Source organism: Ambystoma mexicanum, chromosome 2p, assembly GCF_040938575.1.
Source record: "Ambystoma mexicanum isolate Mex_15411 chromosome 2p, UKY_AmexF1_1, whole genome shotgun sequence".
NCBI classification, from domain to species: domain Eukaryota; kingdom Metazoa; phylum Chordata; class Amphibia; order Caudata; family Ambystomatidae; genus Ambystoma; species Ambystoma mexicanum.
Window position 1 is genome coordinate 578,037,682 of NC_090923.1, and position 25,860 is coordinate 578,063,541.

At 48.3% G+C, this 25,860-nt stretch overlaps 1 protein-coding gene across 4 annotated transcripts in view; it reads left to right on the forward strand.

The window, feature by feature from the left end:
- Positions 1-25,860, forward strand: part of DOCK3 (dedicator of cytokinesis 3) — a 2,582,899-nt gene that overhangs the window by 2,416,044 nt on the left and 140,995 nt on the right. For all 4 annotated transcript variants that reach the window (XM_069644069.1, XM_069644070.1, XM_069644071.1 and 1 more), the window contains 3 exons: positions 8,541-8,624; positions 9,164-9,280; positions 9,517-9,638. In XM_069644069.1, coding sequence (XP_069500170.1) covers positions 8,541-8,624; positions 9,164-9,280; positions 9,517-9,638 — 323 coding nt within the window. The remainder of the gene's footprint in view (positions 1-8,540; positions 8,625-9,163; positions 9,281-9,516; positions 9,639-25,860) is intronic.

Genomic DNA, 25,860 nt, shown 5'->3' on the forward strand with positions numbered 1-25,860 from the left:
CAATCGTCTTGAAATTCAGAGATGCCTGTGATAGGGAGGGTACCGCCAAGGGGAGACAAGACAGTGAGCGGTACGAGCCAGAGATAGCCCCTTCTCTATACTTTTGATAATAACACTTGAACTGTCTTTGAGAGCGTGTGTGTTCTTCAGGCCATCTGTGACATATATACCTTCTTCACGTACCTATTCCCTTGCAAGGTGTGCTTCCCTGGTCTACACCACAGTAGAGAGTTATTAAATGTGACTTTGTCACAGGGGGATTACAGGACCCCCACCCCCCACCCCAAGGACTGACCTTGGAAAATTAAAAGCAGCAACAGTGTGCCGTGGGTGGAATCTAACTCCCTAATTTTAAAGTTCATCATAAATTAATCATAATGCAAGACGCTTTCATTACAGCTGTTGGCAAGCCCCCGAATCAGTGGAAGCACAGAGGCGTACACATGAGTAGCAGATGAAGAGAAGTCAAGTGCATCTGAAAGTGTTGGGTTCTTTGCCATGCATGCTTGAAATTCACAAGAGTGAGGACGTTGCTGCTGTTAGATGTGACGTAGACAGGGGAGCTGTAGCCATCAGGAAACCTGCCACTATTTACTGGCTGCAAGTTAAACATTCAGCTATATCCAATGAAGATGGCCAGAGAAGGTCAACAAGGTCAACAAGGAAGCAGAACAGCAATGCAGAGAAAGAACCTACCAACACTGGCATCAACCAACACCCAGGATGAGACCACCAGCAGAAAGGAGGCCATGGTCCATGGATGCAGCCTTGGAAATGAAGATTGTCTCAGAGGGCTGTGTGGAGGGGCAGAACAAGATTCTAGGGAGAATGTTAACAAGTTGACGGCCTAGAAGAGGGAGCTGGCAAGAGGCCAAAGTCCAGAAGATACCAAGGAGGGAACCAACTCATGATCTGAAGTGGGAAGCAAGGATATTGGCGAGAGAATAAGGAGGAGGAGTCTAGATTGCTGACTACTGGTATTTATAGTTCCAAGGCCAGCAATCGTTCACAAAGAATGAAATAGTAAGGAGTCATTTGAATTGTATACTGAGAGGTGCAGTCATCAATCCAGACTAAGAGAGTCTAATACATTGAGGAGTTATTTGAATCATAAGCTGAAAATTGGGTTCTTAAGATCAAGTGAGAGACTGATATAATAACATATAGTGGAAAGTTGGAGGTGCACGCTGTAAAGAGTGGTTAAACGATAGAGCAATAGACATAGAAAGTCAAATGTAATGGAAATCCATTGTGAGTTCCACACTGGGAAGTGCTTTCCAAAGCAACAGTTAGAGACTAAGGAGTTATAGCATAATACGGATACATTTGATTTGCATGCTTAGAAGTGTGGTCCATAGATTCAGCAAGAGAACAGGGAACTTTAAACTCGTGAGAAGTCATTTAGGGGCCGATTCATGGAACAAATGTGCGCCAAAAAACTTGGCGCAAGCTGGCGCAAGCGTGAAAAAGCAAGCGTGCGATTCATGAAAGGCCCTGCATGTGTTTCCCCCAGGAAGTGCGCCAAATCCGTGCGTGGCGCACACGTCATTGCAACATCCAGAACGCTGTGCGCAAGGCGCACAGCAAAAGTGCACAACATTAGCGCAAACACCAAAAAGGGGGCAGAAAGCAGGGCTTAACGCACGGAATGGGGAACAACGCATGAAAATAAGAGCTTAACTGGGGATGTACTCTGGGAAGTACACGGAACGCCCACACGCACGCGAACCCCACATATTCATGGAATCGAATAGGGGAAACCCGTGCACGGCCAAAGACACGCACAGGCCTAAACATGTCCGCCACACGAAGGCAGGTGGTAGCTTCCCTGCGCATTACAAAGATGTGTGCAAACAAAAAACACGTATATACAGCTATGATGAATGTCCCATTCTGTGGCCCCCTAGGAGAAATGACGTGTCACGCAATGCACAGGCATCCCAGAAAAGCAAGAAAAAGAGATAAGCGACCCCTATTGCCCACGTGCATGTAAAAAAACACACGCAGTATGCTGTGGCAGCCAGGAGCCCAAAAAATACGTACGTGATCAACACGCAATCTAATATGCCCATAAGAAAAGGGGTACGTGACAAACATGGACACCCGCAGTGAGAAAAATGGCATGTGTGACTCACCGTCTGCCTTGCATGGAGAAGAAGAACGCGGAGCCAACACCCACCCGCTGTGAAGTAATCGCGTGTGAACCTTAACGCCTGGAAAACACATGCACCGCTTCCCACGAAAAGCACGTACAGAGCGATGGAAACCCACGTTGGATCTTTAACCCGTGCCAGGGAAACACCCGCGCGTGTCACGTCACAGACGCGCTTACACGCGAAGGGCCTTTCCTTGAATTACACACTGACATGCAGTTTTTTCACGTGCCAAATCACTCCGTATCAAGCTGGCCACGCAGCAACACATGGAAGACCACGCTCCTGCCCAGAAGGCCATTTTCCTGCCCCCTGAGAACCCCGAGCACACTCCCACCTGCCATCTGCTGCTGCCTGCCTGACTGCTGGCCACGTGCCCTGCTATTTGGTGCCTGCACGTCAGCCATCTGCAGGGTTCCAGTTTTTGTGACCACCCCTGCTGGAACAGAAGACTCCCTACTGGTATTCCATTGCTCCACAGCCCAGCCTCAGGACCCAGTTGCCCACCCACACCTGCCTCGGGGGTTGCCATGTCCATCACAACACCATCTGGCACCAGTGGCAACCCCCCAGCAGAGGGCTGCCAGCTTCAGTGCCAATGAAGTTGGCATCCTGGTGGAGCAAGTCCTGGGGCATTATGTTGCCCTCTTTGGAAGTTCATGTGCCGACAATGAAGGATGAAAGAGGATATGGAAGGACATTGTGGCTACCATCAACGTGGAGGGGGTAGCAGCCCGTGACATGCAACACGTCCGGAAGTGCTGGGAGGACTTCAGGTCCAGGACCCTCAGCCAGGCCCGGTGCCTCTTGAAGACAGAGAATGCTGAGGGGTGCCGGGTACGCCTTACCGGCAACCAAATGAAGGTCCTGGAACATATATACGCCCAGCACTCCACCTCCAGGTCCTTCAGAGGCAGACCCGTCCAGAGTCAAGCGGTAAGTGTACATGCGTACTGATAGGACGCTGTGCATGTTGAGGTGTGGCAGGAGTGTGCAGGTTGGACCTATGTCTTGGAAGGCTCATGTATGGATGTGTATGTACAGGGACATGAGCCTGACGCATGTGAGTCCAGTCATGTGTGAGGCACATCAATGGTGTATGTGTTCAAATGCACGGTGCCCAAATGCATGTGTCTGTACACACATGTTTAAAATTATGTGTATGTACTGTGGCATGGTTGTGGTGTGACACATGGATGCTGGTTGCACCTTCATGTATGTGCACAATGTACAGGCTGATTGGAAGATGTGACATAGATGCCGATTATTTAACTGCGGCAGGTGGTGGAGATGTACAGATGCATGTATGTCTGGTGGCGTATGTGCATGTGTTTGGCACTCCCCGTGTTGCATGTGATGTCAGGCTAACCTTCGGATGCTCATGCTATTGTATGTGTATGGATGGTGCTGCCTGCTGCAACATTCCTGTTAATTTGCGCATGTGTGTGGGTTCAAATGATAGGTGTGTTGGGGATTGTGATACCATGTGTGAATTTTGACACTGCCAGTCATGTGCAACTGTCATGTGTGTATCAGACCATTGTACAGTTCCCTGATGCCTGTGTTCTGTCTCTCCCTGTATGCAGCGTCAATTGATGAAGAGGGCGGGGACGGTGCTGTGGAGCACAGCGACAGGGATCCCGCTGCCAGCCGGAGACGGAAGGCCCAGCTCCCCTCCCATGTTGTCATCTCGTCAGGGAGTGAGGGGTCTGGTGCTGTGTCCGCAGCTGCTGAGGGTAGGTCCAAGAGGCGGAGGTCGGAGGTGGACTCCTCGGCAGCAGAAGGGGCAGCTGAGACCCCACAGGGGCCTATGGAGGAAGATGGCACCGAGTCATCCAGGTTGGTGGAGGGTTTGGTTGAGGAGGAGGCAGTGGAAGGGCCACACACAGGGTCTGGAGGGGGGATTCCAGTGGTACTAGTGGTGCAGTCCAGGGGCAGGGACAGGAGGCAGCACAGGCAGCCGAGTAGGTGCCTGTGTGTAATCTTGTCCCCGATCCTGTGACTGCATCATCCTGCACCAGCAGGGATGCCTTCGTCCAGACCCGTTTTCAGTTAGGGGATCCGCTAACAACAACTGGCCTTCCTCTCGCAGCGGACGTGGCAATCCGGGACCGTGTTGAGCCTGTCCTGGCTGGGGTGGCGTTACGTCAACGTGGCATCCGGGATGATGTGCAGGGTTCTCGTGAGGACTCTGCACGTTATTTCGGATGCCTCATTGACCACGTCAACCTACTAGGACGGGTCACCAGTTCTGGGTTCCTCCGTCTGCTGGACCTTCTACCAACCCCCTCCTCAACTGAACTCCCTATGCGCCAGTCGTCCTCCGTGCCATCTTCCTGGCCATGTATCAACTGGCCACCCAGTGGAGCTGCACCTGACCGAGCAGCCAGGCTGGTGGAGGACACATCCCTGCCACAGTCGGGAGTCAGAGGTCCAGCAGGGGTGGCCACCCCAATAACTGGACCCCAGCAGGAGGAGAACGTGCAGGCATCAACAGGCAGGGCACATGCACGGCAGCAGCAAGCTCAAGGTGGGAGCGATGATGGCTCGGGCCATCAACATCAGACGGGCAGGCATCGGCCGGAGGGCAGGAGGACCCTGGATTGGGAGTGTCTTCCATGTGGCAGTGGTTGGGCCAGCAAATAGATGCAGATCGGCGGCGGGCGGAAGAGGCACGGCTCACTATGGTCAGGGCGGAGAAATCCATGCACAGGGTGTTGAGGCGGGCTGAGTGCCTTGAGGAAATTTGCAGGGAGTTGGAGGTGGACATGGCTTTATCCCTGCGAGACCTCGGGGCCAGGGAACAGGCCCACCTCCAGGACTTTGAACAGGAGTTCGATGATGCCCTGGCCCGGGAAAGCAACAAGTGAGCCGTACGACTTGCCCGCCGCCATTGTATATAGTTCATTAGTGTTAGGTTTCGTTTCTATTTTTCTTTCATTTGGGGCGCATGGACTATGCCCCACCTTTTTGTGTATAGTTATTTATTAGGTAGGGTTTTTTTGTAGGTTTCATTTAGATTGTTGGGCTCATAGACCCTTGGATGTTCTTTTGTAAATAGTTTTCGAAGTGGATTTCATTTTCTTGGACCCATGGTGGAATACTTTGCTTTTTTTGAACTGTGATTTTTTTTTTATGGACAGACCCATAGGAGCCATTTTACTTTGGATCTTATTGGTTGCAGCATTTATTTTTTTGGATCAATTTTGGAGTTCCGGACTTGGATTATTTCTTTTCATTATTGTGTGATTTGGTTGTATTCATTTCGTTGATTCTTCAATACACTTTCTTTCTTTACTTTACTTGTGTGGTCTTCTATCATTTGTTTTGTGCATGTCACAATGTTGTTTTTCACAGTCATGTGTCACCATTGTGTGGGTCTGAGGGACATGTATTCATGGGCATGCTGGTTATGTATTTTTTATCATGACTTTGGGAATTCAATGTGGGGTGTTTGGACTGGGGTGGCTTGAGGTGGGATTTGGGTGGCCATAAGGTCCATGGGTCTGGAGTGTGATGACGTGTCGGGTGGAGGGAGATGAGTCGGTGCTTGCTGGCAGGTGCCCGTCACTGCTTGGACGGTGGGGGTGCAGGGGGACATGAGTTGGGGCCCATGTGGGTGGGACAAAGACTGAAATGCAAATGGATATTTCCCATCTGTGAAAGGTACAGTGAGCAAAAAGCGTGTGCTGCAAACTCTCACCTCAGAACAGGTTATCATGCCATGTTCTCTCTGGAGAGGAGCGCCTGCTACCTTTTGTGAAATATGTGTAAGGAACTTGGGGTTGGTCACCCTAAGTTACCTGGGGACAACCAGACGTGGTCTCCCTGCTCACTGTGCTCAGAGAGGCACAGCTTCACCTCACTGATGAGGCCCAACAAAGCTGAAACACGTGTATGGGGTTGCTGTCGGTACTCTTGTTCAGAGAGGAATTGCCATAGCATTTCGGTGCTGGACTGCCCATGTGGGCGGGACAAAGACTGATATGCAAATGGATATTTCCCATCTGTGAAAGGTACAGTGAGCAAAAAGTGTGTGCTGCAAACTCTCACCTCAGAACAGGTTATCATGCCATGTTCTCTCTGGAGAGGAGCGCCTGCTACCTTTTGTGAAATATGAGTTGGGGCCTGCTGGCAGGTGCCCGTCACTGGGGGTGGGTGGATGGGTGGGGGACATGAGTCGGGGCTCACAAGTGTGCTCACAAGTGCATGGTGCCATGTGGGCTGCCTGCAGGTCATGGTGAGGATTGTAGGGTAGTCCCCTGTGGTGTGGGCTGCCTGCAGGGCATGGGGAGAGGGGAACCGCACACCCGCGAGGGCCCACGATGCCAAATCACTTGTGAAACTCCCTGCGTACAGCCCAAATACACGTACCCTGCTCTCGCCTTGAGTACCACGTGTGAAACTCCCCATGTACACCCCAAATACACGTACCCCGCTCTTGCCTGGAGTATCGCAGTGAAACTTCCCGCGCAACCCCGAATTACATGTACCACGCTCGCCCAAGGCCTATCGTGTGTGAAACTTCCTGCATACTCCCCAAATACACGTACCGCGCTTGCACAGGGCCTATCGCGTGTGAAACTCCCTGCGTACCCCTCAAATACACGTACCCCGCTCGCACAGGGCCTATCACGTGTGAAACTTCCCGCGCACTCCGAAATTCGCTCAGGCTGCCCATCCACCCTCCCCTTGCCCCACAGGCAGCCCATCCACCCTGGCCATGCCCCACAGGCAGCCCACACCACGGGGGGACTTTTTCCACGCAATTTACCTGGCGCGAGCGCACCACAGACTGTGTGCACCACTTGTGTGCCGAATTCTATGAATTACCCCCTTAGTTTCATGTTGGCAAGTGTTTTCCAAATATCCAAAAAAAGTCTAAACCTCTCATTTCAAAAGAAGAGCTAATAAACCAGAAAGGACTGCATACACAAATACATTAACATCTGCATAGTGATAAAGATATAGGATGAGTTCTGTGACTTAAACAACCCTACCATAAAAAAAAGAAGTACTAACCCTGGTTCCTCTATACGTGCAGGACGACTGGCAATTGGGGGTCATTACGACCCGGGCGCAAAGGGATACCGGGCACCGGTAATGACACTGGTGCCGGTAATCCCTTTGTGCCCTATTCCGAGGTCCCTTTGCGGGTCCTTCCTTAACACCTACTTTTAGCAGGCATTAAGGACGGGACCCGGAAAGGGACTTCAGAGCTAATAACGGTACCGTAATTTACGGTACCGTTATTAGCACCCTCCCCATTCCCATTGAGCCCTACGGGGGCTCAATGGGTATGGGGAATGGTATTTTCAATGTGGACTTACCGGTCCCGCAAAGGTCGGACTAGACCGGTAAGTCCCCATTGAACCAGGGCGGACACGGTACCGGTAATGATGCTAGTCATGGTGCTAACAGCGCCATGACTAGCACCAACCTCGGAATGAGGCCCAATGAATCTCTATAGATTCCTCATTGTTTTACAGGTGTAAAAGGTACATGCAGTCAGAGATGTTCTGCTTTGAGGAGAAGCACAGACGAAGTAGATGTTATGCTCTGTGACCTCACTTGGTGCAAGAAATGTAATCAAAATGACGTGCAACATAAAAGACTGGTGGAGTGCTTGTCTCCTCCTGTGTTTAATGCTCGGAGTCATATTGTTGTGCAATGCACATTTGCCTGCTAGAAGATCTAATACAGGAACAAGAGATTTCACTTGCTTGCTGGGACGTTTGGACCAAAGATCTACCTTTTTAGATAAGAAAGTTTAAAACTGTGAGATTTCATTTGACTTGCACACTGTGAGGTGTGGTCCAAAGATGCTGCAAGACTCTAACAAAACCTAATGCAGTGAGAAGTCTTTCGAGTTATACACTGGACAGGGTGATCCAGAACCCCAATGCAAAGACACGTACTATGTTCTCTGCAAAGTTTTATTCAAAGACCCAGTGAAAATCTTAGAGCGATCAAGGGAGTTAAAAATGATCTTGCATTACCTGCTTGTAAATGTGACACAAGCCTACAACAGAAACATACTAGCACAGAAACCAAAGGTGCAAGATCTATCTCAGACCAGGGAAAATATCGTTTAGAAAATCGAAATAGACTATGCAGACTATGGCAACATTCGCTGGTATACTTTGCAGTGCGTAAAGACCCCAAACTGGAGATGTCCTTTGAAGGCGTGGAAATTAATGGGCATTATAACATTGGTGGTTTCTGCGATATAGCACTTTAACTATGACTACCAAAAAGGTATCTATAATAGCTTTGTTGTGAAACATTTGATGACCCATTGAGTATACAATGCAGGAGAAGTTGACATTGATAAATGAGATGCTAGTAATTTGATTGTTCCTGAAGAAGATGATGTGTTTCTTTCAGGCCTTCTTTGACAAGGATTACATCACCAACCATCCTGGAGATGCAGAGAAGATCACGCAGCTAAAGGAACTCATGCAGGAGCAGGTACTCACTGTATAGGGGCCTCTCGAACAATGCCTCTAAAATTAGAGTAATGTTAAAACTGGCTGTCATGGGGAAAATGTGTTTTGCAGAGGAAGTGTTGAAAAGTTTTAAAAAAAAGAATTAAATACATGTTCCGTTGGGGTCCATGACCCCAAAATAATGTCAATCGGAAACAAAATTATGGAAAATTTGCAATGTCGCAAAACTAAACCTAGGGAATAGCTTCCCTGTTTTTCTATTTCAGATTATCCTTTTACTCCACTTTTTATCTTTATTACTCTCTCCCGTACTGCTGAATCTGAGTATCTTTTTTATTAAACGAAATGTTATCGAAATATGGAGCTGACGCAATGGCTCCAGAATGGCTCTGCTTGATGTAGATCTGATTTAGTTTTGATCCTATCCAGAGAGATTATTTGCTGCCAAAGAGCTTACCCTCATATGCGTTAGTTTCCAGAGCATGAATAAAACCCCAGGAGGTGTCTTAGATTGCTCATTGACACCATGTTCAATTCATCATGTTCTATGCTTTCTTCTAGGTCCAAGTCCTCGGTGTGGGACTGGCAGTGCACGAAAAGTTTGTGCATCCAGAAATGCGTCCCCTTCACAAGAAACTGATAGACCAGTTCCACATGATGCGCTCAAGCCTGTATCATGTAAGCAACTGCACAGTGCAAAGTATATTGTAGACAGTTTACTTCCTGCCCTGCCACTCCACCACTCCTTTTAACTTTCATTTAGTTTCCTTTGTAAACTCCATGTATCCTGCCTGATTGATTATATGTTGGCCTTTCCTACTTGAACCCTTCGCTCACTGTCATTCATGGGGGGGGTGGTTGTTTCTGCTTCAGCCCTCCCTAATTTTGTTCTAATAAAGTTATTTTCTTTATAGGAACTTCCTGGTCTGGACAAGCTGAGCCCTTCATGTTCTGGGGCGAGTACTCCTCGGGGCAACGTCTTGGTGTCACACAGCCCAATGAGCCCAGACACAATCAAACTTATGCACAGGCACAGGTACTATATTATTTTACAGTACAGCCTATGAGGGAAGGGGAACATTCAATGAGTGGCTCAGATAGGCTTTCATCCTGGGGGATTATAAAATTTAGAACCTGTTGCACCGGTTTACAAGACAGAGGGCCTCATTACAATGAGTGCAGTAGAGGGTTAACGGCGCCAGTAGAGCTGCCGGCGCCGTTAACCCTCTACCGCACCATTACGAGGTCTGCTCGCGGGTCCCGATAAGGACGTCTGGTAAAACCAGGCGTTCTTAGCGGGACCCGCTAGCAGACCAGGATGCTAACAACAGGCCTGTCATTAACGGGCCCGTTGTTAGCATATTCCCCATTCCCATTGAGCCCTATGGGGCTCACATGGGACTGGCGATGTACCGGGTCCAGGTTCCCTGAATGGGGAAATACCGGGCCCTCCAAGTTCGGAATGGCCCGGTAATTCCCCATTCCAGGAAACCAGACACGGATCTGGTACCCGGTATGGGGGTAGCTATGCTGCTAAAAGCGGCATGCCTACCTCTATACTTGTAATGAGGCCCAGAGTTTTTGAAGCTTTTCTCGCATTATCAAATCAATGAAAGAGAATATCTGTACTATTAACTGGGCCCACAAATATGGCATTAAGTCCTGAAAAGGGAAAGAGGATTTAACTTTTGAGGAGCCTCACCTGTATAACTGAACAGTCTCCTCTTATGTTTGAAACAGATCATCTGTATACCATTTGATGGCTGTAAACAGGAATCTGTGACATCTCATTGACTGCAAACTCACCGTCCGCTCAAATAGTTGAATCCTTCTCAAAGTAGGCTACCTGCCTAATTTATGATAGTTCTGTTTTTAATGCTACAGGCAACTCTTCTTCACAGAGAATTGGAAGTTTCCCATTTTGCCGCCATACAGTGATTTGCCCCATACCCCCCAACGCCCTCCATGTTGAGCTTATTACAGAGAGGCCCATTTTCCCTGCTTCATGCTCCTTCAGCTTACTTCCCTCAACTCGGTCTTCCTCTGCGCCATATTTTAACTTCCTCGCCCTCCCGTTCCTCCACAACTACCCTCTTTCCATCATACCATCCTTTCATTTTTATTTTTCATTCATAGCAGCGCACAAAGCCCTGAGGCATCTCGGTGCTAGTTACAGTTACTAAGCAGTTACAGGTTACAAGTTACAATGTTGTGAGACTGTCATAAAGATAGAACATTTAAAAGCAGTTACAGTGAAATACATGACTCGAAATTAAGTCTGCAGGTAATCAACTTAAAGACATAACCTGCTTGCTGGGTCCAGATGAAGCATGGTGGGCGCGCGCGATCACATCAAGCCAGAAGGGGGCAGTACTGTAGTGGCTCTCCAGGCGCTCACCGGAAAAGACTCAGCCCACGCGGCTGGGGGCTATATCAGCTGTGCAAGGCATTACTGACAGGATCCAGTTAAGTATAGTGTTCCGAGAGCGATGACATTTGCAGGGTCTGCCTTTTAGGCACATTTGCGGGCAGACAGAGATATGTGAAACCTAGGGCAGCCCCTGGGTAAACAATGGGGTTGACAGGTAAGAACAGTCATAATAGTAGGATATTGTTGGTAGTAATTTCGTGCCAATAGTTTTAAAAGTTTTAATAAATGCAAGAAAGAGCGCATACCTTACAGATTGGGCGCCTGCCGGGACGCTTGCTATGCACAGACAGGCTCCAGCCTTATCCGGCGGCCTTCTGTGGCAGACAATGCTGGCTTTGCCTGCCAGCTTAGATGAGACCCGGGAATACGAGCTACGAGCTAGCCAATCAGGTTTGCAAATAGGAAGGACTCCTTCTCTGCCCCAAGGCAGTGATGCTTGGCAGGGATGGCCGCAGGCCATCTTCGAAGGGGGCATCAACCTCCTGCTAGCAATGGTGATCACATCCTGATGGTGAAAAGTAAAGACCCCTAAATCTGTGCAGGGCAGAGGGGTCATGGTGGAGGAAAGACAACTCAATGTGCAAGAATTCTGGGCACAGACAGGCTCCAGTCTTATCCGGCTGTCTTCTGCAGCGGACAATGTGGGCTTAGATGAGTCCGGGGAACTTAAAGTTACCATAACTGCCGAATTTCAGGGGTTTTCCGGTTTTACTTTGAACCATAACGTCCCTTTAACAAAGATTTTTCACTGTATTTCATAGGTTTTTAGTAGCGCAACTTAACCATAACATCCCTTTAACAAAGTTTTTTTACTGAATTTCATAGGTTTTTAGTAGCGCAACTTAACCACAACGTCCCTTTAACAAAGTATTTTTACTGAATTTCATAGGTTTTTAGTAGCGCAACTTAACCATAATGTCCCTTTAACACAGTTTGTTTACTGAATTTCATAGTTTTTTATTAGTGTAACGTAACCATATCGTCCTTTTCAATGGAGGAAGACCACTAGCATCCTAGGTTCTCAAAGTGGGAACCCGGGGTGGTAAAAAAAAGATTTTTCTTCCCAAACCAGGACACCGCAGGCAGGCGTCCCGGTGTAGGAAGGAAAATCTTTTACCAAGATGGACACCAGGGAAAGGGAAGGCAGGGTGTATAAAGAGAACACAACAGGGCATCGGCAGGGGGTCGGGAAGACAGGAGAGAGACACGGGGCATGAGTGGGGGGTAACACGAGGGAGACACGGGGCATGAGCAGGGGGTGGAAAGAAGGGAGACACGGGGCATGAGCGGGAAAGAAGAGAGGCACGGGGCATAAGCGGGGGGTGGGGGTGAACAGGGGAGACACGGGCCATGAGCGGGGGGAAAAGGAGGGAGACAGACACGGAGCATGAGCGGGGGTGAACAGGAGAGACACGGGGCATGAGCGGGGGTAGGGCAAGGTGGGGCCCCCACCCCCGCTCATGCCCCGTGTCTGCCCTGAGCGGGGGGTGGGGGGGAAAGAAGGGAGACACGGGGCATGAGCGGGGAGTGGGGGGGAAGGAAGACAGGGCATGAGCGGGGGGTGGGGGGAAGAAGGGAGACACGGGGCATGAGCGGAGGGTGGGGGGAACAATAGGTCAACAAGGGGCATCATAGGAGGGGGTGACAAGAGGAAGACACGGGGCATGAGCAGGGGGTGGGAGGGAACAGGAGGAAGACACAGGGCATGAGCGGGTGGTGGGGGGTACAGGAGACAGACACGGGGCATGACCAGGGGGTGGGGGGTAACAGGAGAGAGACACAGGGCATGAGCGGGGGGTGGGGAGAACAGGAGACAGACACGGGGCATGAGCGGGGGGTGGGGGGAACAGGAGACAGACACGGGGCATGAGCCCAGCAGATCAATTCTGCTCTGTGCGCCACACCCCAGTGCACATCGCCTGCTGTTTAGGGAAACGTTCTGAAAGTGTGAGTTTCAACTTCATCCCACACTATTTTAAAATGAAACCGCTCTAGAACAGTTTCATTTTAAAATAGTGTGGGGTGAAGTTGAAACTCGCATTTTCAGTGCACGGCACTGCACGTTTCCCTAAACAGCAGGCGATGTGCACTGGTGTTCGGCGTGCCAAAACATCCCGTCGCCAAACCGGCGACACCGAAACGGGGTGTACCGACGGGGCATGTGCGGGTGGGGGGAACAGGAGACAGACACGGGGCATGAGCGGGTGGGGGGAAACAGGAGACAGACACGGGTCATGAGCGAGTGGGGGGAAACAGGAGACAGACACGGGGCATGAGCGGGGGGTGGGCGGGAGGGAGGGATAGAGACATGGGGCATGAGCGGGGGGTGGGCGGCGGGAGGGATAGAGACACAGGGCATGAGCGGGGGGTGGGCGGCAGGAGGGATAGAGACACGGGGCAGGAGCGGGGGGTGGGCGGCGGGAGGAATAGAGACACGGGGCATGAGCGGGGGGTGGGCAGCGGGAGGGATAGAGACACGGGGCATGAGCGGGGGGTGTGCGGCAGGAGGGATAGAGACACAGGGCATGAGCGGGGGGTGGGCGGCGGGAGGGATAGAGACACGGGGCATGAGCGGGGGGTGGGCGGTGGGAGAGATAGAGACACGGGGCATGAGCGGGGGGGTGGGCGGCGGGAGGGATAGACACACGGGGCATGAGCAGGGGGGTGGGCGGCGGGAGGGATAGACACACGGGGCATGAGCAGGGGGTGGGCGGTGGGAGGGATAGACACATGGGGCATGAGCGGGAGGTGGGCGGCGGGAGGGATAGACACACAGGGCATGAGCGGGGGTGGGGGGAGGACAGAGACACACGGGGCATGAGTGGGGGGGTGGGCGGCATGAGGGATAGACACACGGGGCATGAGCGGGGGGGTTGGGGGTTGGGGGGGGAGGGGAGAGACACACGGGGCATGAGCGGGGGTGGGCGGGAGGGGGAGAGACACACGGGGCATGAGCGGGGGGTGGGTGGCGGGAGGGATAGAGACACGGAGCATGAGCGGGAGGGAGAGAGACACACGGGCATGAGCGGGGGGTGAGCGGCGGGAGGGATAGACACACGGGGCATGAGCGGGGGGTGGGCGGCGGGAGGGATAGCCACACAAGGCATGAGCGGGGGGTGGGCGGCGGGAGGTATAGACACACGGGGCATGAGCGGGGGTGGGCGGCGGGAGGGATAGACACACGGGGCATGAGCGGGGGGTGGGTGTCGGGAGGGATAGACACACAGGGCGGGGGTGGGCGGTGGGAGGGATAGAGACACGGGGTATGAGCGGGGGGTGGGCGGCGGGAGGGATAGACACACGGGGATTGAGCGAGGGTGGGCGGCGGGAGGGATAGAGTCACGGGGCATGAGCGGGGGTGGGCGGCGGGAGGGATAGAGACACGGGGCATGAGCAGGGGGTGGGCGGCAGGAGGGATAGAGACACGGGGCATGAGCGGCGGGAGGGATAGACACAAGGGCATGAGCGGGGGGTGGGCAGCGAGGCTGGGATAGACACACGGGACATGAGCGGGGGGTGGGCAGCGGGAGGGATAGACACACGGGGAATGAGCGGGGGGTGGGTGGGAGGGAGGGATAGACACACAGTGCATGAGCGGGAGGGAGAGAGACACACGGGGCATGAGCGGGGGGTGGGCGGGAGGGGGAGAGACATACGGGGCATGAGCGGGGGTGGGCGGGAGGGGGAGGAGAGACACATGGGGCATGAGCGGGGGGTGGGCAGGAGGGGGAGAGACACGGGGCATGAACTGACTAGTCCCTAAAACTGAGAGACTTCGGGCCTGATAGTTACAAACATGTTTTCAATGGTACTTTCCCATGTTAACATTTCTGTAAATCAGGTCCTTCATCTCTTCAGGAATTATTGTATTTTTACAATTGCGCACCTCACCTTGCAGTAAGGATACTTTTGTTTCCTCATAACCTTTTACCTCATAACTTTTTGATTGCTCTAATGAAGTGTCTAAGACAAGTTGGTGGCAGCCGTGTGATTTTTAACACTTTTAGCACCCTTAAAGGGTCATGGCTGAGACTTTTGCTTGCTCTTCAGCAATCTTGTCCTTTGGCCTTCTTCTTGCCTTCTCGGGTCAGGAAATGCCATGTATGGTAGACCATTTCCCGTTGAAAGCTGCTGCCTTTGCGGGCAAGTGGGCTTTGTTTTTGGGAGCCAGAGAAGTCCCCATCCTCAGGCGTCCAAAAGTCTGTTGCTTAATGGATGTGATGACTAGACAACGCATGGCTGTTTTTTGCAGATCCTTACCATTGGTGGGCTTGCTCCCGGACTGAATCTTTAATAAAAGGAGAGCTCCTGCAGCTAGTCGACAGACCATCATTGGAACCAAGACTTCTATGAGGAAGAGCAGCCCACTGACGGCCCGAGGACAGCTCCTGCAGCTGACCAGTATTGACTCTACTGATTGGCCTGTATAGCCATGCTCCTCTGCCTGATCCCAGAAGACCCTCATTGGTGCTTTGACCCTTGGACTAGTGGGAACAACCAGTATCGACCCCAGCTAAAGGATTTGTGCTTTGGAAGCCTTTGGAAGTGTTGCTGGACCACCCGATGGAAATGACCAGCTGCCTTTTGGACTCCCTCTGTGCATCCATCGTCGTTCTGAGCGGAGCCTTGGGACTTGCAAAAACATCAGCTTATGCCATAATTCACATGTCCTCGCATTGTCAGCCATCTCAAGGGAAGCTGTGCTAGGACTACTTCTGTGTTCACTGCTGGAAGATCGTATGTCACCGCCTGACTGTGGAGACCACCGTTGAAACATTTTCTCTGTATTCCCATGAAGTATCCTGAAGTTCTGCACTTCTGAACTCTCAATCTTTTCTTCATTTTGGGGTCTTCTTCAAGAAGCTGCCTGGAACCGTTTGGTGAGAACCACGACCAGGTCTGACCTGAAAAGTGACCTCTGCACCTGTGACCCCTGGACTTCCCTCACCCAAACCAAAGACAGAGAACTGTGTCCTAGTGCAAATTCTGGAACACCTGCATTGTCACATTGAAAAATCAGAGTCAGGGGGTTAAGTGAACATGCCTGTTTCTGTCTGCCACTGTCTTCCATAGGGAAGCATTGGGTGAAGAGCCCTTGTCCCTAAACTCCCTTTGGTCTGACCTTTGGTCATCAAACCTGGGCCTATGATCCTTTCCTAAGGTTTACCCTGGCAATAGTATGAAGTTGGGTTCCTACCTGATTTGAAGAATATACTTACCTAACTTTAAACAACTTTCAAAGCACTATCACAGCCCAATGCATCAGTTCTGAAATACCTTCCCTGAAGAAATCATAGTTTGGAACCTTTGGGAAAAAAGGCCCCATACGTCTTAGTACAGGACTTCATAAAACAGAGGGAACTGAGTTTGTTCTTATTTTAACTGGTTTTCCTGCATTTGATTACTCACCTGTTGAACACTGGTATTTAAGTCATATTCAATTCTATTTCTAAGGGTCAATGTATATGTCTGTTATATATGGTTTTTGATTATATTCCTTACCTGTGATTTGTATATGCTAAGTGTGTTCATGAAGGCCTAATAAATAATTGTATTTTTATATGCTTACTGACTTACTTGAATTTTGGTGGTTTTCTTTGTGCCCTCATTGATATGATATGATATTTTATTTTTATCCCGCTCATTAGACAGGTGTTTCAGAGAGCGACGAGGCAAGGGAGGGGAAACAAAGGAGGACAAAAACAACATTCGTACCAGGCCCAGTGACATTGAGAATGTGCAAGTGCATAGGAGAGGGAAGGGGAAAAAGCGAGGGGCAGCAGGGGGGTGGAAAGTATGCACATGAGATAGAACAACAACAGGTAGGGCGGCCAGCAGGTGGTAAGTGCAAGAATAAGGTCTAGACAACAGTTGTCTGATAGGTGCTAGAAGGGGACTGTAGGGTTGCAGATACAGACCCATGTGCAGGAGTTGCTAGGAGGCAGTGCAGGTGTGAGGCTGGGAGGGCAGGGAACTGGGCCCAATATCAGAGGTTAACCAGGTGCCTGGTACCAAAGCAGAGAGATTAGCAGGGGAGAGGAAGAGCAAAGGCAGAAGCAAAGAGGAAAGTCTCGAGGTGCTTCTGGAACCTAAGATGGTTCTCCTCAAGTTTCAGAGAGGCAGGGAGGCTGTTCCCGAGGGAGGCCCCAGCCGAGGAAAGGGATCTACCCCCAACTCATTGCTTGGAGAAATGACTGACCCTGAGGGAGTTGGAGGTGGAGGAGCGAAGAGCTTGAGAGGGAGGGTATTTATAGAGGGAAAGTTGAAGGCACGAAGATCAAAAGTAACTTCTTCTTCATACATTGCAACACAGTGTAAGGATATACATGGAGAAGCTTTCAATTAATAGGGAGAATGACATTATTTATTGTCACTTTATCAATGGCTCAGGGAGTATAATATCCAAAATTGTTGAGAAATAGCACAGAAGAGGCAGAAAGATAATGGTCAATACATAGAGCCAGGGAACAATGAAAGCATTGAACTTAAAGGGTTGGTGAATACAACTTCACTAGGAATATGCACTGAATTGTCTCAGGGCTCACATGTCTGACCTTCTGAGCATGAAAGTATTAAAGGGTCTCACCGTAACTCGAAGAAAGGAACAGTAGGAGCTATTCTATTGTATGGCTTGGACATGACCATGGCGGACATTGGTCCATACTTGAACATCATCCAGGGCAGGGTTTGGAAAGAAACATTGGGTCTTGCTAAATCCATCCCGAATTCAGTATTGAGGCACAAACTGGGGTTAACATTGCTTCATAAGAGGCACTTATGGAGGCAATTGTCTAGTTACTCAAAATCCCTTTTCCCTCCCTGAAAATTCTCTATACATCGACTTGAAAATAATAATAGCTGAGAGATCTGTAGCATCTATCAGTGCCTTTAAGATCAGCATGACAAATCTCTTGGATCATATCTGTTCTTCAAAAAACAAACTCATAAATTGCCCTGCTTCTAGTAAATGTAAACTGTTTAGGGCTGACTGGTGTGAGAGCATCAAGCAACTTAGAGAGATCTTCTGAAATATCGTCAACTATTTCCTAGTAACAAGGCACACTCGATGTACCTTTGCCTCAACCAGTTGCCCACACTTGAGCATACCAGCCATTATAACATGCATCAAAATCGGCCCCTGGTTTGCCGTGTCTATAAATGCTTGACTACCTTAGAAACTTTAAGACATCTGGTTATTTCCTGTCCCACTTTGAGTAACACTAGTAGTAGACATTTCAAAGAAATTGCTTTGATAGATTTTGGCCCTAGGAGGACATATTTTGGTCGCACTGTAAGTGACTTCAATCCAGCACTCCATCTAAGTCAACGCCTAGTATGGGATGCCCAATGGAAGCCCTTATTTATATATTTTTATGTCAAAGTTCTTTAAATCTGGATGATGAACCCTTATATAACGCCCCTCTCTTTGAATCTCTTTGAATCTCTTTGAATCTCCCGACCTCACTGAGCCAAGAAGTAGGTTTGTTTTGCAAATTAAGAGGTTTATTTGAAGAATTGAACAATATATATCACACTTTTATGAATAGAATAATATCTGAATAGCACACTTATGAATATGTACAGTGAGCAGCAATTGGTAATATTACAATATCAACAATCTCTTGAATCAGTTAGGAGTAGGAATAGAAAGGATAACGTAGCAAAGAATACTTTATATGATTGAAGGAAATGCAAGGATGGGAAAATATGCTAAAATTATTTTAATTCACTAAATGAGATTCAGGATAAGTGAGAGTTACTTTGGATTGGTTCAGGTCAACACTAGCAATGATTCATAAATGATTATCAGATTGAAAACAAATTTGAGCAGTTGAAAACAAGATACAGCTATTTTGACATTTGGTGAAATAGAGCTAAATTGCAATTCGCAGCAATTTTTCCACGTGCGTGAGACGCGATTACGGAAAAACTATAATGAATTGTCATTTTAGGTTTGTTGGAAAGCTTAGGAACTTAACTTCAAAATGACAGTTAAATCCCGGCTCTGGGACGTGCGGTTCAAAAGTTACAGGGGTTTTTGTAAAGGTAGATTTTTCAGAAATATAGTCAAGATTTCAAAATGACAGATTGCGCTTTAAAGATTTGGACTTATACTAAGGTGTATGAAACTACAAGATACCCAACGGGACAACCACCAGAAACAGGGCACCTTCTGCTCTGATTGTTGTGCGTCAAGACACTTGAAAAAAATATCAGCGCATAGATGATTATCGCTACAATTTATCAAGAATTATGTGGAGGAGAGGAGAATTTAGGATAGACAAAAGAGGTTCTATAATGCAGTTCTGGATGGTTGAAATGGTTGGAATAGGATTACTTTAAACTAAGATATTGGCTATGTACAGTTCTAGACAGGTTACTCACTCACATGGCTTTGGAATGGAGTGGGCCCCATCAAAGATCTGGTCAAGGGTTTGGCTGGGATTCTCTCGCCACGAGACAGGTCTCAGTTCTGCTCTCAGCACTGCACTGCGGTCTGTGCAGTCTCTTGGACTGGATCTAATGGGTTCTGGATACAGCTCTGCTTTCTGGGTCTGGATCTTGATTTTAGCACAGGGTTCTTTGCTAGAATAGCAAAACAGTACAGCCCGGCTGTTGAATGTGAGAGCCCCTTGGAAGTTTAGGGGTTAGAATCAGGTTGCAAAAGATTCTGAAGGCCTGCTGAGAAGGGTTCAGCTTTTGGGTTAGGCCTCTCTGCTTCAAATTTCTAGAGTTTGGTTCTAGAGACTCTGTCTAATATTGTCTGGATCTGGTCTGGATCTTCTTGCAGGGTGCTTCGCCAAGAAATCAGTTGAGTAGTGGAAAAGTGTGTGTCTTGCCTGTCCTCAGCAGTCCCTATTTATGTATTTCCAAAGCGGGTGGGGAGGCTGATTCTACAATGCCCAACCCTCTAAGGATCTAATAGGTCAGGGAATTTCCTATCCCCTGATTGGAGAAAGGATCAGCATGTCATCCTGTGTCATGTTTATGGCTTAGGGGAAAAGACTCCCCTTTGTCTCTGTACAGTATATCTTATTTTTAATAAAACACATATTTACAAGGTTCACAACTTGTTAATACTACATGAATTACATGACAGATTGCCTAAGGTACATTTCTGTTCAACTCTCATCTTCCTAGGAGATTTGGTTCAGAAATGACAACGTTTTCACGCTTTTGGTGGGTTTCTCAATATTAGTTCTGCAGCAATTTTTAGACATGCATTCACACCCCATCTGGACACATTTCTGTAATTTTTTATGTTCATAGCATAAACACAGTGGCTACAATATGAATAATTCCGGGGTTTGGTCTCAGAACATCGCACGGAGTCCAGCTTAGTCTTAAACTCTGAGCAAATTTTTATTTTAACAATCTCAAAATTTCACATTTCTGTCCGTTTGTTACAATATTTTAGAAGCATTTTCCTTAAACATATATTTGCTGTGCTTTATGAATCCACACAATGGTTTGTCTCCACCTCCAAGGTCTGGGCTGATTCAGAAGTCACGTCTCTCCTTCCTGCCAGCAGTTTGTTGTCAGTCACACCCGAATTAGCATTTTCTATTCAGCCGAAGGATTCCTTTGTCTGCACTGAGAGCAAGAGGCCAGGGTTCCTCTCCTAGTTCCCTTTCACAACAGACTATCAATCTCTTAGCCAAGGGCAGGGGGAAGTTTCCCTTGTTCAGGGGAAAGGTGTGGAATTTGTTTGAAGCAGAGGGTGGGAAACTTTAACTCGTAAACCCAATGTCTAAAAATTGTCTTGCCTTATAATATAATTCTCATTTTTAACACATACATCAAACAATTTCTTACTTCAAGCCTATTCAGAATATAGTTTTAAATTGTATCTACCTCTTAGGCTTCTGATAGCAAGTCTTTCTTTGGCATAGTTTGAGCTCAATGTACAACTTTACCCAAAATGGTTTTAAAACGTCGGCTTCTGGTAGAGGTGAGTAACGGTATTACACCCATTTTTGACAGATTTCTTCTAACAAGCAATCCTCAAAAGCTTACTTTGTTCAGATATAGAAACACTTCTGTGGACCTTATATTTATGTAGATTCTTGCGGGAGAATGATGTTGACCACCCAACAAAGAGGTTGGATCTTTTTGGGTGGTTTGTGAGCCATGATTTGTGCAAATTTGACACCCTGTGGTGAAAGGGCTGGACTTAACAGCTGTTAGGCTGTGGCGAGTGAAGTGGAGTGGAGCATCTTACTCAGCGTCCACTGGAGAGGTACGTGTGCCTTTAAGGGATCAAGACCGGCTGACCAGCTGACCTTAAAAGGCCGCCTCTAGCGCCCTTGTGGCATAAGCCCTGTTGTGAAAGGGCTGGACTTAACTGCTGTTAGGCTGTTTGGCGAGTGGCGCCAGCGCGGACAACTAATGGCCACTCCCTTGTCTTGAACACGGGCACAGAAGAAACCTAGTAAGGACGAAAATGGAGTCCGCAGCACTGGAAACCAGCCTCGTGGCAGAAAAGTAAGTCGATTTTATTCATGCACATCAACGAGTGAAGAGCCATGTGCGGATGTTAATAACACTAACATTAACAATTCTAGCAATACCACCAATGTGGGCCGTGTAGGTGCACTGCACCATCAATCACCAGAAAGCGGTGAGGAAGATGCTGGATTGGAAAAGGGCCCAACGCCGAATAGTAATGCTAGCAATGTTAGCCATCATCAGTCTCAGGGACATGCTCCTCGCCTCATGGACAGCAGTATTGCTGACGGGTAGGCCCCCGCCAGAGCTCTAGACACTCAGATGAACACAAGCTCAATCACTGCGATTACTTACCCGGGGTGTCGCCAGTCCGGGGTGGCGTGTGCACACTGTTGAGTGTTCAGGCACCGGGGTTGGAGTCGTGTGGGGGGGGTCCAGTGTACGGGTCCACCGGTGCACCTGGCTGTGGCTGGGGGCGGTGACGGTGGAGGAGCCGGTGGTGGATTGCGGGTGGAGTTGCACACGGATGACGATATGCGCGTGCTCGGTGCGCCTGCTGACGAAAATGCAAATCACTCCGTCCACGGTACACCACGTCTGGGAGGGATGGCTCCTCCTCCAGGATTAGGTAAAGACGCGGTTGGAGCAGCGGAGTTCGCTGGAGAGTCTCCGTTGTCAGCTGGGAGGGGTGGGCTGGTCCGGGGAGCAGACCAGACCTCAGGATTATTGGCACCTCGACCAGAGACAAGATCTGAGGTGCGATCCATTGAGAATGTCCCGGAAGAATGTTACGATGAGGTATTCTGCTCCTCGACGGGACAGATAAAGAATCCCTGTACATCAGAATGGCAGGTAAGAACACTAGCAATAGAAGAGCTGGTGGGTCCCAGGCAAGATGAGCGCCAAGACTCGATAGAGGTTGTGAACAACATACTGAACAGCATGATTGTAATGAACAAAACATGCAGTAACAAACTGAAAAAGGGTCACACTTTGCATGACGAAATACCACAAATGCAGAAAGTAGCCCTAAAACGGCAGAATACTCAAATAACGGAGCCTAATGAGTATATATGGGCAATTGTTCACTATAAACGTACGTAGCAGTCTATTTGCGCCCCAAATGAGAGGATAAGTGAGTCCTCTGTGCAGGACTCGTCATTTAATCAAATGAATTCTCAAAAGAGAGCTGTTAATGCCAAACGGCTTGAACCAGAATTAATGAATATGCAAAATTCACAGCCTAGTAGTTGTACGAATTCATCAGCCAATTGTGACCCGTCTGATTCGTCCTTCATGGAAGACCTCTTTCTGAAAATAAGGAGGGGCAGATTTTCTAAGCAAAAGAAAGTAAAGAAGCGTATTACCAAGGCCAAGACCATGGAGGTTAATGAGGTCGGTCTAACAACGGACCTACAAGCCGTTATAATATCCTCACTTGCGATCTCTATGGCCCCTTTCATGAAGCTATACGAAAACCTGAATGAATCAATGAAGGACTCTACAACTCTGATGGCACTATTGAACACTAAAGTTGCTCATTTGGACAAAATATGCAACCAAACTTCCTGCAAGGTTAATGAAGGGTTAAAAGGCCTGAATGTTTCACTTAAAGCTTTGGTGAGCAAAAGAGAAATGATTCCTTGGACAAAAAACATTTGGTAGAAGTTGCCTGGGAAGCACTAGCCTTATTCAAATACGACGGCCTAACTCGTATAGGTCCTCAACGTGATAATGACCTAAATAGTAGTAACACACTACGAAGAAGCACAACATTACCTCTAACTGTGTGCCCTGAGATAAAGCAAGCGAATGCTGGAGGCAGTAGTGACGCGATTTCAAGTGTAATGGAGAAGCTACCTCAAGGGTCGGAGGTGTTTGCGTCATCTGTTTAGACACACGTGATCGACCTTACCAATAGCAAAGATCTGGTTCAAGTGAGTCAAGTTCATTTGAATCCAGCGGGGGCCGTGATAAGTCCACGAGGACATGAAGAAAGTACCCCATTCGAGTGTGAAAAAATTGTTGATGTTTCATTCAATACAGCCTTCGAACAGGCGAGGGCCTGCAAGAGGCGGTTGGGTTTTGTAGACCAAAGGCCTTCAACATCTAACATAGTGCCTCAATCCAGTAAGGAAGAAAACGCGCTAATCACTAGTAAGGGCGCAGAGAAGCAAAACGTATTCTCGATTTTTGGAGGTACACCAGCAAATTGCAAGAACCCAGGGGAACCTAAATCTGAATCCACAAAGATTGTCAAAAAATCAAAGAACTTACTGATCAAGAGAACCAATAAAAACACGGCAGCAAGAACATTTTTGAGGAACTTAAACTTTGTTCAAATAGTAACAAAAGATTTAAACAAACCCAAATTGAAAGAAAACATCCAAAGACCGGAACCGACAAAGGAAGTGGTCCCTCTCCAATCTGTGAAGGAGGCTGATAAACCGCCGGTTGACATCGCTGAAGAGCTCCTGAATATGTCTACATATGACGACTTGGAGGAAGTGGAGGTTACAAGAGGACCCGAAAAGTGTTCTCGAAAAACCTCTGTAGACATACAAGAGGGCTTATCCAATGATCGCCCAGTTCAAATAGAGGGAGATACCTCCATAGTCCTAGGCTCGAGGGCACGGATCTTGGATCAGGCTGCCTCACCGCAGATGATGAGAACAAAGATTTCCAGAACGTGTCACCTCGTCAATGAACCCGCGAATTCAGAGGTGGATCTTAAAATCCTGAGAAGTCCGCCGTTCATGACTTTGCACGAAAAAAGGGCTAAATTATGTAACAGACTAAGAGATGTACAAATGAGTGAAAGAGAGGATCCCCAAATCAGCACGCTCAGCAAAGAGATATCAAACATCAATGAGATTCGTGGAGCTGTGACTTTGGTAGACAGAATCTCTAACAGAAAAATAAATGAAACTTCATCAAACACACAATTGGATGCACGAGTGGACTCCCATGGAAGAGACAGAGGCATGGATAAAAGAGAGAATTACATGGAACTGGTCTTTAAGGTTATGATTGAGAGGATTGATTCGAAGGATAAGCTGATCTTAAATCGTGCAAACATCATTGGGTTATTTGACTTGATTCCTAGCTTACGTGCTATCATGTCTAAAGACCTAAAGATTGTTGAATTTCCTAATGAAAACTGAAACGATAAAGTCATTCTTCATGTCTCTTCTTCATTGATAGCTAACACAAACAATGAGGCAAATGTCGTGCTATTTTCACTGGGATTCGAAGTTTACATGTTGGATTTACTTAGTCTGAACCATCATGTACCGGACACACGAGACAAAGGAGACACGTTAAGCTGCCTGTACCAGAGCACTGTGTTGCGCTATCTGAATAAAAAGGAGTCCTCACAAACCAAAATTACGGAAGTAAGGTCGAAGACTGGTGGCCAACCGTTGAGACTAGTACGCAAAGGCAATCAGACAGACGAATCAAAACCTAACACTAAGATGACCAATGACATGAGTGCATCTGAGGCACTTAAAACAGAGATCAGAATCACCATAAGTGGAAATCAAGGTTCACAATTACCAATAGCCAAAATACACAGTCGTATAAGCACAGGCAAGGAAAATGGCGATTGGAGCTGGCTCGCTGCCACGCTCAACACAAAAGAGTGCCAATAATGCCAAGAAGAGTCAACCTTAGATGAGTGCTTATTGGCCTCCTGGAACACGAGAGGCTTTATACATCTTTTTAACACGAACTGGCTGGAGGGTTTAGCGGTCGTATGTTTGCAGGAAACATGGTTAACTGAAACGCCACTTGTGAGTAATTTCGAAGTGGCCTTGAATCCAGCAATAAAACTGGCGAAAGCAGGACCAATGGCGGGGCTGCTAACATTGGTAAACAGGGCCTCGGCCTTTAGGATCTTAAAGTCCTGTAACCACTCCCTGTTTATTCAGGAAACGACAATTACAAATCTGAAACTGGGTCTTGAGAACGATGATGAAATAACACTTCTAAATGTTTACTGGAACCATCAGAAAGTAGGCAAATTGGAATTCATAGAGAAAATCGCGGAAATTCTGGACTTCCTGCACGAAGGGAAGGCAAGGGTGAACATCCTGATATGCGGGGACCTTAATATCGATTTCTTTAAACTGGCAACAGAAGATAAAAAGGCACTCGCCAATGACTGGCTTGAAGAAATGGAAATCAGGCAGTTGCAAATGCTGAATGGGAACACAATTGGGGACATGCCACCTGCCTCAACGTGGCAGCATGCCGATTCTGTATCAATAATTGATTATGTCTTTGTGTCAACTGATTTGCATGCCCGAATAAAATCCTTTGAGATCAAGAAGCAAACAAACAGTGATCATAACATGTTAATAACGAAACTCTTAAC